At 33.9% G+C, this 12,216-nt stretch overlaps 1 protein-coding gene across 1 annotated transcript in view; it reads left to right on the top strand.

Annotated features, from left to right (window-relative positions):
• LOC109790978 (nuclear-pore anchor) overlaps positions 1-12,216 on the top strand; it is a 42,773-nt gene that overhangs the window by 11,478 nt on the left and 19,079 nt on the right. Inside the window, exons 19-27 of the mRNA XM_083064996.1 lie at positions 8,096-8,148; positions 8,576-8,649; positions 10,857-10,959; positions 11,040-11,174; positions 11,280-11,378; positions 11,442-11,483; positions 11,566-11,619; positions 11,753-11,932; positions 12,016-12,063. Coding sequence (XP_082921122.1) covers positions 8,096-8,148; positions 8,576-8,649; positions 10,857-10,959; positions 11,040-11,174; positions 11,280-11,378; positions 11,442-11,483; positions 11,566-11,619; positions 11,753-11,932; positions 12,016-12,063 — 788 coding nt within the window. The remainder of the gene's footprint in view (positions 1-8,095; positions 8,149-8,575; positions 8,650-10,856; positions 10,960-11,039; positions 11,175-11,279; positions 11,379-11,441; positions 11,484-11,565; positions 11,620-11,752; positions 11,933-12,015; positions 12,064-12,216) is intronic.

Genomic DNA, 12,216 nt, shown 5'->3' with positions numbered 1-12,216 from the left:
AATCAGTATTCAATTTTCTAGAGGTCTTGATGGAACTAGTTGTAGGAGATTGTTGATCCTTCAATGATTCCATGCTAAGGACCGTGAACTCTTGAGGTGTTCTTAGAGACTTTGAAGCTCCACGAAGAAACCTTCCATGGAGGAGAAGCCTTCAAGGTGATTCGGTTACTCCTAGCTTTGTGTAGAAGCTTGAGGAACCAAAGTTAAGGTTGAAAACCTTTGGTAGGAAACCTAGGAGAGAATTCTCTACGGTTTGATGACTCTTGAGTGAGAGAGAAAATCTGATTTCATTTCTCAATTTGTTCAAAAGTGAGTACATGTGAGGTATTTACAAATATATAGGGAGAGGTAGCTTCTAGGAGAAGCTAACCTTAACCATGGTTCACTAGGAACCAAGGTACGATGTAGCTAACCTTCCATGGTTTAGAAAACTTGTAGGAGAAGCTACCTTGGCCATGGTTCACTTAAGAACCATGGTAAGGTCAGCTCAACCTACCTAAGTTTAGAAACTTGGAAGAGAAGCTACTAAGCTTGAAGGAATGACTTGAAATTTTCGGCCAAAGAGAGACTTAGAGAGCTAGGCGGCCAAGTGCTCAAATTGCTCCATGATTTAATTCAAAAATGTTTGATTTGGTTTAGTTAGGTTCATCATATGATGATGAGACCTAGCTAAATCAAATCTATGAAAAATTAGGAGCAAAATGAGTCAAATATGTAAAATTTTGTCTAGGCCCAGTCCTGGCCTAATTACTAGTCACACCCTCAAGCATTGCTAAATGCCACCCCTTTTTCCCTACTGAAAAAATACAAAATGAATGTATCAACTAGAGAGGTTAAATGGACTTAAACTCTCCAAGTAACCTACCTTGAAATCAATATACAAACACTAGAAAAAGCAAGTAAAGTGCCTCACAAATACAAAGGCAAAAATAACCTATACAAAAGAACTACAATATGTACAAACATAAAAAGGTCTTCAAGATCATCCCATTCCTCTTGGTTCTTTTAGTATATCACCTCTTGGATTCCTTGGCCTTGGCCATAGTCTATCATTCCCTCCCTCTTGAAAAGGATTTGACTTCAAATCTCGAGGGTCCTCATGATTATTGGCCATACCTACAAATATATAATAAAATTCATCAGAGGTGATATTTTCAACAAATAAATGTGAATGGAATATCCTAGAAGGAATCCTTTCATGGAACCTAAAGAAATCTATGACACTAGACCTACTAATATAATAAATAGGATCCTCTCCTAAACATAGACTAGGTATATTTCTAAATCCTAAAAATGTGCTAAAACTAAAACTGTAGCACACTAAAGACTTAATCCTAAAAACTAAAATATCTTGCCTAAGAAATTTCCTAGAAAATAATGAAAATACTACTAAGAAATTTCCTAAATAATTTTGGATTATATTATTTGTTGGATAGTAATGAAAAGAATTTGTCACAAGGAACCTTGAAGGTTCATATGTTATATCCAACAAATATATTCCATAAATTGGGTGCATTATTGACACAACTAAGGTAGGAAGACTATCTACCTTGGGCACCACCAAGGAAGTAGCATGGGAAGTAGAACTAAATGAAGTCCACTTCTCCTTCACAAAATCTTGAAGTTGAGATTCTTTTTCTTTAAAAATAATGGATTTGTGAATCTCTTCTTCAAGACTAGTGGCAGCATGAGGGTAAGAGTTAAAGTCTTTATGAATAAAGAGAATAGTTTTCATAGGTTCTTTAGTGATAAAACAATTCTCTTTAGACATAATTCCATTAGAGGATATTTCTTCCTCTTTACTCTTCCCTACCTTTTCTCTTTTTCTTTTGTTTTTCATTTGTGCTTGATCCTCCACCACTTGTTGAGGTGAGAGAGGATAAAGTACAAATTTCTTTTCCTTGTGAGTGAAGGTAATTTCATTAGTAAGACCATCATGTATAGTTTTCTTTTCAAATTGCCATGGTCTTCCTAACAAAATATGACAAGCTTCCATTAGTACTATATCACATAAAGCTTGGTCCTCATACTTTCCAATGGAAAACTTGACCTTCACTTGTTGGTTAACTACTATGTCACCATCCTTATTAAGCCATTGCAAATGATAAGGTTGAGGATGTGGCATAGTAATTAAACTCAACTTTTTAACCAACCTAGTGCTACAACAGTTGCACCATGAACCACTATCAACAATGAGAGAACAAACATTATTTAAAACATTACATCTTGTATGAAAGATGTTCTCTCTTTGTGATAGGATACCACTAGGTTGATTATGAAGGATTCTCCTAAGCATTAGGAGCTCTCCTTCACAAGGATAAATTGGCTCCACTTTGGATCTTTTAAGCTTTGTTTCAACCTCACTCTCACTAGAAGAGGAGGTAATAGTCTCTTCTTGACTACTATAAGTGTCATGCCCCCTTAAGATCATGACTTTCTTTGTAGGGCATTGAGAAGCAATGTGGCCTCTCCCTAGACACTTGAAACATTTAATATCACTAGTCTTTGTGCTAGTGTGTGGAGTGATGAGATCTTTATCCTTATCTTTATTTTTCTCTTTCCTCTTAGCCAATTCTTTGGAGGGTTCTGAAATAATTTTCTTTTCAAAAGGTTTTTCCTCCTCCAAGTAGTCTTTCCTAAGAGATCTAGAGTGGGAGCTTTCTCTTTTAGAAGATTTTCTCAACATTTGTTGATCTACCCTTACACAAAGTTGGACCAAGTCATTTAGGTCCCTGTAGGGTAGTAGCTCCACTTGGTCTCTAATCTCTAAGTTAAGATCACTCATGAATCTGGCTACTGTAGTGGCTTCCTCTTCTCTAATATATGCCCTCATCATGTATAGCTCCATTTGTTGCCTATATTGTTCAACAGTCATATCTTTTTGTTGGAGCCTTTGGAGCTTATTCATAAGCTCCCTACCATAGTAAGAGGGAATGTGTCTCCTCCTCAATGCACTCCTAAGATCATTCCAATATTGGATAGGAGGATCATTGTGGAGTCGTCTTTCTCTTTCCAAAAAGAGGTCCACCAATACATTGCATGCCCTTGAAAGCTAAGGGTTGCAAGATAGACTTTTCTTTCTCACTTACCCTATGGCAAGCAAAGAGTTGTTCTACCTTCATCTCCCAATCAAGGTAGGCCTCCACATCATCCTTCCCAAAAAATTGAGGGAAATCCACATTGGATTCCCTTGGTTTAATAGTTCTTTTTGGGGGAGGTTGATAATGGTTACCTACATTAAGGCTTTCATTAGGAGATGTGTATTGTGAATGTGAACTCCTACTCTTTTTTTCTCTGTTTTCTCATATTTTCTTTCAATTTTTCTTCTTCTTGTTTTAAGATCCTCAATTCTTCCTCTAAGTAAGCAAGTTGTCCTTCTCTTTCAATCTTTTCTTTTTCTCTTTGAATGGACTCTTGCTTTTTCCATAGCTTAAGTGATTTGAGCTCTTTAGTGATATATGAAAGACTTTTTGGAGAGCCATCACTTTCACTATTTGAGGAAGTTTGAAACATTTTAATTCAAGAAGATTTTCCCACACAAAAATAGTTTTTTTTTTTTTTTTTAAATTTTTGAAGTGCTTAGACTTGGCACTTGGAGGTCTAAGAGTACAAATTGAACTTTGGAGGGATGTGAGCTACTATCGAGCCACTTAATAACTAAGCCTCTTCAAGTAAAAATCTCTAAACCCCCTTGTACTTTTGCCTTGCACAAAGCAATTTTCACAAAGATATTTTTCAAAAGAAAATTAACAAGCAAGTGCCTAATGTGTACAATTAAGCAATGCAATCAAAACTTAAAGACTTGAAAACATAAATTGCTTGAAAACTAAATTGCATGAAAACATAAAGTGCTTGAAAACATAAAGAGCAAGAAAACATAAATTGCTTGAAAACTTAAATGACTGAAAACATAAACTAGGCGTGGTAAGTAATTTAAACCTAGGTGAGAGCTTGAAAGGCACCAAAGACCTTCAAGGACCACTCTCACAAGTACTAAACGAGATTTACTATGAAAATTCTTAAGAAGAGATGGAGATACACCAAAGGCACTCCAAGACACTCCTTAATAAAGGCCTTGTACAAAAATTTGGAAAACAAAAATTACAATTAAATTGAAATTCAAATTTTCTTCAAATTAAATGTAAATTCACACTCCAAATGAAATGTAAATTCACTTTCAAATGAAATTAGTGGCTGCACTTAGTTTCAAGGAAAACAAATTAGCCACTAATTAGAAACAAAATTTAGAGACGGATTTGTAAGGAAAACAAGTTTTAGAAACCAAAAATTCCGTCACTAAATTAGTCTCTAATTTTCACAAAAGTTTTCACAAATGATTTAGCTCCTTCTTGCTCCAATCCAGCCAACAAGTTGCAGCCTCACAAGGTGTTTTCACTACTCTTTAGAAGCAACTTTGACTTTAGTCACTTCTAGGTGTTTTCAAGAGCCTAGCTATCAAGAGAGAACAAACTCCCTAAGCAACCACCAAAGCCTTCAAGTGGATGTCCTTTGCCTTGGCCTCCTACACCTTTTAAGAAGTACTCAACCACCTTCAAGACTGGAATATTAGTGCTAAAACTGAAAAGGAACAATTTAGAAAGGCTACACCAAATGGTAGAAGAAAATGAGACAAGACTAGAAAGAATTCTACAAAATTGACAAGCAAAAATTAAGGCAATTTTGAAAGCTAGCACACAAAGATTAACCTAGGAAAGACACTAGAATGGATTACCAAATCAAAAGCTAAGATTAGAAATAAAAATAAGACTCAAACAATGTGGCTGGTCACAAAATTTTTATGCCAAAACAATACCAAAACCGAGAGAAACACAAACAAGTTTACACTCCTTTTTGGCTTTTTCTTTTGCTTTTTCTTTCTTTTCCTTTTATCAAAATATTTTTCACTTCTTTTTCTTTTGATGTTTAGGAGTTTCAATGCCTTTTGAACACTTAGAAGTCTCGGTTTTAAGGTAGAAAAACTGCAGCAAAAATTTCACACAAAACAAGAGGTGTTCACAAGCATGTTTTCACTAGTGCTTCACAATTTTGTATTATTTTTAGGTCAAATTTTTAAGCACTTTTTCCTTAGTTTTTCTCATGCAATTAGAACACATACACCTCTGTTTTGCCTCTGTTTTTAATGTAAAATATTTGTTAAAAGTTCAGCCACACAAAGACTCAAGGAAAACCTAATAGGAAATTAGTGTTTATGAATTTTTTTGACAAAACTTTTAACAAGACATAATAGAAACCTAACTCTATGAAATTTGCTAGAACTAATAGCAAATTAAGAACTCAATCATGTAAAGCAAAAGCACATATAGTGAGGTACAAATTTAATAAGCAAAAGACACACAAATTTCGGACACAACAACACAAAACAAAAAATTAGGTCAAACAAGCTAGTCTAGGAAGTTTCAACATACAAAGGACTATACATAACTTTCTAGGACAAAACAAATGATTCAAAAACAAAATCTATGCTCAATGAATGTTGTCCAATCACGGACATATGTTATAGAATGGAGAGACTCAAATAAACAACTAAAACGCACAAGAACAAGATGATAACCTAGGCGCACCAAAACAAATTGATTCAAGAATTAGGAACAAGCAACAATATGAATCAATTATTTCTCATGTGACAAATAGGATCCATCAAGATATGAACAAAATTAGATCCATACAGCAAACACACATTAAGACATAGAAAAGGAAGATTAGACAACACGGATTCAAGTAGGAAAAATTAGAAACAAAAACCTCAAGAGCACTAGGCTCTAGATACCAAAAATGATGGAACTAGTTGAAGGAGATTGTTGATCCTTCAATGATTCCATGCTAAGGACCGTGAACTCTTGAGGTGTTCTTAGAGACTTTGAAGCTCCACGAAGAAACCTTCCATGGAGGAGAAGCCTTCAAGGTGATTCGGTTACTCCTAGCTTTGTGTAGAAGCTTGAGGAACCAAAGTTAAGGTTGAAAACCTTTGGTAGGAAACCTAGGAGAGAATTCTCTACGGTTTGATGACTCTTGAGTGAGAGAGAAAATCTGATTTCATTTCTCAATTTGTTCAAAAGTGAGTACATGTGAGGTATTTACAAATATATAGGGAGAGGTAGCTTCTAGGAGAAGCTAACCTTAACCATGGTTCACTAGGAACCAAGGTAAGGTGTAGCTAACCTTCCATGGTTTAGAAAACTTGTAGGAGAAGCTACCTTGGCCATGGTTCACTTAAGAACCATGGTAAGGTCAGCTCAACCTACCTAAGTTTAGAAACTTGGAAGAGAAGCTACTAAGCTTGAAGGAATGACTTAAAATTTTCGGCCAAAGAGAGACTTAAGAGAGCTAGGCGGCCAAGTGCTCAAATTGCTCCATGATTTAATTCAAAAATGTTTGATTTGGTTTAGTTAGGTTCATCATATGATGATGAGACCTAGCTAAATCAAATCTATGAAAAATTAGGAGCAAAATGAGTCCATTATGTAAAATTTTGTCTAGGCCCAGTCCTGGCCTAATTACTAGTCACACCCTCAAGCATTGCTAAATGCCACCCCTTTTTCCTTACTGAAAAAATACAAAATGAATGTATCAACTAGGGAGGTTAAATGGAGTTAAACTCTCCAAGTAACCTACCTTGAAATCAATATACAAACACTAGAAAAAGCAAGTAAAGTGCCTCACAAATACAAAGGCAAAAATAACCTATACAAAAGAACTACAATATGTACAAACATAAAAAGGTCTTCAAGATCATCCCATTCCTCTTGGTTCTTTTAGTATATCACCTCTTGGATTCCTTGGCCTTGGCCATAGTCTATCAGGTCTTGTAGATGAAAATTTCAATTTTGGATAGCTTGGAGTTTAACAAGTTTGTTTGTTGAATGGGTTATGATGTGGGAGAGCTGAAAGTTATGGATTTTAATGGATAGGATTCGGGTTTATATTGAATCAAAGGGAGAGCAAAAGTATATCAAAGGCTTTGCTGGGATTAGCACGTTGCTTAAATGGTCTATTGCTGGTTCTTTTGGTGCTGCGAGTGTACCTAGAGATTTTGGTTTGTTCCAACTTCCAAGTAAAATTGAAGGAAGAAAAGGATTGACAAGGGTTTAAGTGTTGGGGTTGGCTATTGTTAGTCTACAGAAGAAGTTAGATTTGGGTAGCATAGAGAATCCGGATTAAAAAATAAAGTAGAAATTGAGAATTAGCAAAAAGATGTTTGGTCATCTCACTTGAGATCCCTTGGGCATTAAATACAAGGTTTAGTTGCATAGGAAATTGAGAAGGGGGTATATGCTGCTCTACCTTGTCACTTAAAACTATATTGAATTCCTTTTCCTTGTATGATATAAAATATGTCACGCGTTACAAATTTAGATTTGTATGGTATAAAAGAATGGAAGTAAAAACAAGAAATGAAATAGGTTTCAATCATATTGAAATTGTATTAATAATTATACTTTATCATTGATATGGTATGGTCCCTCTTTCTGTGTTTTTTTTTTTCTTATAATAACTTACGTATGATTTATTTGAGGTTTTAGGTAGATGCTAGATACCAAATCAGAGGATAGATTGAAATGCTTATGGGTTTAGCCTTAAATCCTTATAGGTCAATTACTTGAGAAGTCTTTGTATCTTTGCGTGTTGCTTATGCTTGTTTGTTTGCTGAGAAATCGGTGTAATGCAATTCCATTGATGTATTTTTTTGCTTGCTCAATTGATTGTCTTGCTGTGAACCATGTGTGAGCTTTTGACAAGTTTTACAACAACCATCCTTTACCTGGGTTTGTCATGGGTTATGAGAAAACATTCAAAGTTAGAATTTTGATTTCAAGCGAGTCTAATGGCATTGTGTAAATCATGTGTCCACCTCACCTGATGGGTTGTTGTTGATTGCTTGTGCTTGTATCCATAAGTTTTTCTGTTATATTGTGAAAAATGCCAATATGCATGGAGTAAATATTTCTTAACTGAATTTTAAGAATTGTATGCTGTTGTAGATTAGGTTTTGATCTTTGTTTGGTTATTGTAGATCAAGTGTCCTCACCTTATACATTGTTGGCATCTTATGTTTTATTGATTCTGGTTTTTTCAGCTGTTGCTGAAGTTGGAAGAAACAACCTTAAGACTTCAATTGAAAGTTCACAGGTAAAGATAATGATGGGACAGTTGGAGAAAATTACTTCTAGTCTCATAGTTCCTCTCAAGGATCATGGCTGCCAATAGTTTAAGCTATTATATAGAAGCTTAGGAATGGTTTTATACATAATGTGCTTTAATATGTGAGAGCTCTTTGGGCTTGAAGTTGAATATGTCTAATATGCCCTGTGCTGAAATTAAATTTTTTATATTGTGAAGTTATGTAAAGTTGGTTTCATCATTGCTTAATCTAAAATTATTACCTAATCATATTATACTACTTGACATTATTGTGTTGTAGCCTATCAATTTTGCTTTCTGCTCTTACATTGTGTGAAGGACAAACTCTCCAATAAGCTTTAGTTATTAGGTGAATTCTCATGAAAGGTTCTATATTTAACACTTGTATTGTGTATTGTCATTTTCATTATCGTAGGAGGTTGCTAAGAAGTCCCTGGAAAAAGCTGTCGAGCGTGTCAGATGCCTTGAAGATGATTTAGCAAAGTCTAGGTAAGTGTTTGCGAATTTCCAATACATTATTTTCATAAAAGTGTGGCATTGATGGTCATAATTTTTTTAAATGGTTGGTTTCAGTAATTATGGATTTCATACTACTGTTATTTTTGGTACTGTTGTTCTTATGTATTAATTTAGTGTCTAAATCGATGAAAAGCAAAGATTATAATGATAAACCTATGTACATGCTACTGAATTTAACAATAAAACGTATATAGACAACTAAATTCAACATGGTACTATAAAGCATCTGCTGTATGCAGGGTCTAGGAATGGATCCTATTCCTATCCATAATGTGGGTGTATAATTGGGCTGCCTTAACCTTTCACCGTGGCCGCCCTTCTTGATTATTTGTTGTATGAAGTGGCATAAACTGTTTTTAGTCTGCTAACCATGGAGAAGTAACTTAAATTCAGTTATGCAAAATCTCAAAAGCAATGTTGTTAAAATTGAGATTTTACCTAAGATCAGGAAGGGGAGAAAAAATTGAAATCGGGGGTTGTAAGATCCTATATTTTTTGCCTAAAATGTAAAATTATATTTCTATATAATATATGCATAAAAAAACCTTTAAATTTTCATAATTATAGTAATAATAATATATTTAACAGAATAGTTATAAACAAAAAAATTTAACATAATAATTACATATTATTACAATTATGAATAATTAACTCAAAACAGATAACTTAGGTCCACTCAAAATAACATAGTCTCATTCTTTGAATCTATACTTCTATACCAATGATAAAAGGGATACCAACTTATGGTGTCCACAATTTGTTTCCAATTATACTATTATCAGAAGTGGAAGAAATCATTCTTCTTATTTTATTCAAATGATTGGTCTAGTACATAAATAGGTAAAACAGGGAAATAAAAAAGGAAACAAATAATAGGCAATTCCTATAATTAAATAGGAATCCCTATACATCAGTAACAGCAATAAAGAATAAATTGTAGATCCTATCCCTGAAATTCTGCAACATAATAATATCCCATAAATTTTGGGATTTCTATCCAATATATACCCTTTGATTAACTATCATAAAAATAATTGTATACTACAAAAAAGAAAAACTACTCAACATTTAACTAAAAAGGAAAAAATTGTTTCTCTCGAAGGCATGAAGTGCTTTCTTTTCATACTACTAGTAATAATAAAAATAGTCTATACTAGTAATAAATGGGATACCATCTTTTGGTGTCCACAATTTGTTTCCTATTATTAGGTGTAATTAACTATCATAAAATTAATTGTATAATACAAAAAAGAAAAACTACTCATCATTTAACTTAAAAGAAAAAAAGTTGATTCTCTTGAATGCATGAAGTGCCTTCTTTTCCTACTACTAGTAATAATAATAAAGATAATAATAATAATATTAATATTAATATCAATAATTATTATTATACACTAAGGTGAGTTAGGTCCATTCCAAAAAGGAAAAAACCCTTGGCAATTCAAGGACGAGGCACTAGGACACACGAAGAGAAATAGAAGCAGTGTCTTCTGCAAACAAGAAAAGAAGATGAATTGTTTCGAAGTGGAAATTATTCTCTCAAATTCACAAACACATTTACAATTACAGAAAATTTGAGCTTCTGCAAAGTGCAAACAGAGAAGAAAACGAAGCCCAATGGTGTCACAGCCACAATGTTGTGGAATTTAATTGCGGTGGACTTTCATCATATGCACTATAGGATTTTAGGAAATTGCAATACCCATTTTTTTTATTTTTTATTTTTTTTTTATTTCTTTGCCTTGCAAGGGATCATCAATCCCACGATAGAGTCACAATTCCACTGTGACCTACCTGGTCACAATTCACAGAGCAAGTTAGTACGGAAGACCACTTTTGAGATGTTAGAGCACACGATTTTATGATCTAAATTGTGATTTTGACAACATTGCTCAGAAGGTTTTGGTTTGACTGTTTGACTTGTAGTAGATTTAGCAACAATATTTCTAATTTCAGGTTATTTATTCTTAATCATTTGTTATAAATTTTTTCATGTCCAAAGAGCTATAATTCCCTTCTTTATTCATTTTTTGTAGAAATTATAACCAAATAATCTTATTGCTCATTAGAGAAATGAAATATGAATAACTAAACATTTTACATGATCCTTTTACAGATAGTTACATGCTTTCTGTATATAGCATGAATTGGTTCTAAATCTGAAATTGTGTCTTCAGGAGTGCGATTATTGTATTACGATCAGAACGTGACAAAATGACACTTGAAGCAAATTTTGCTAGGGAGAGACTTGATAGCTTCATGAAAGAATTTGAACATCAGGCTAGTACCTGTTTGTAATGTTAAGTGCTGTCCTAGCATGTCTTAGTTGTACTAATTTGAGTTTTTGGATGACAATTTAGAAAGCTGAAGCAAAAGGCATTTTAGAAAGAAATGTTGAGTTTTCTCAGCTGGTTGTTGACTACCAACGGAAATTGCGTGAAAGCTCTGAGTCATTGATGGCTGCTGAGGAGCTTTCTCGGAAACTTACTATGGAGGTTAATATTTTATTGAAGTTAAATATTGAGCTATTTGATGTTTTATGAACTTTTGAACTGAGATGTACCAATTTTACATTGACAAATTCCATAATATTATTTCAGTTGTCAGTTTTAAAGCAAGAAAAGGAAGTCATATCAAATGCTGAAAAAAGAGCATCTGATGAAGTTCGCAGTTTATCTGAAAGGGTGCTGCGTTTGCAGGTCAGCTGTGTTTTTATTTTTTAATTTTCATAAATTTGCATATTCTTACACTCGATATTGCAGGCTAGTTTGGGTACCATACAGAGTACTGAGGAAGTTCGAGAGGTAGGTTATCATCATGAACTCGTGTTACTTTCATGTTTCTATAGTAGTTTCTATTTGATTCTTCTTTATTTGAAAAATGTAGGAAGCAAGAGCTGCAGAGAGGGTTAAACAAGAAGAATATATAAAGAAATTGGAGGTGTGTTCTCCTGTTTCCTTATAAGTACTTCCTATTAGTTGTTTAATCATATTTTTCTTTCCTTGAAGAAGTGCATTTTGGCATTTTTTTTAATGATTTATTGTTTTGTTTATCATAAATTTTCACTTTTCAGAGGGAATGGGCTGAGGCCAAGCAAGAGTTACATGAAGAGCGGGAAAATGTGCGGAGACTCGCACTAGATCGGGACCAGACCTTAAAAAATTCTATGAGACAGGTTGAGGATACAAGCAAAGAGTTGGCCAATGCATTGCGTGCAGTTGCAACTGCTGAATCAAGGGCAGCTGTTGCTGAGGTACATGTTTTGTTTGCTCTATTTTGTATACCTTGGTCTTAGGTCTTCACAAATTGTAGTTTAACTTCAATATCTATACACAGGCAAAATTCTCAAGTCTTCAAAGCAAAATGGGATCCGCAAATGATAAGGTTTGTTTCTTTGATTGGTTTTGCTAATTTGTGAAGTGTCTTGTTGATGGTTTGTCCTTTAGAACTATAAGGGTTTTACACACTTTATGGTTTAGTGTGTAGAATTTTTCATTGAATATCATTTCCAACTTCGAAGTTATAATTTTTGTTGGC

Source organism: Cajanus cajan, chromosome 10 (assembly GCF_000230855.2).
Source record: "Cajanus cajan strain Asha chromosome 10, NIPB_CcT2T_4, whole genome shotgun sequence".
NCBI lineage: Eukaryota > Viridiplantae > Streptophyta > Magnoliopsida > Fabales > Fabaceae > Cajanus > Cajanus cajan.
Note: the sequence above shows the minus strand (reverse complement) of the source record. Positions and strands in the feature narration are given on the sequence as shown.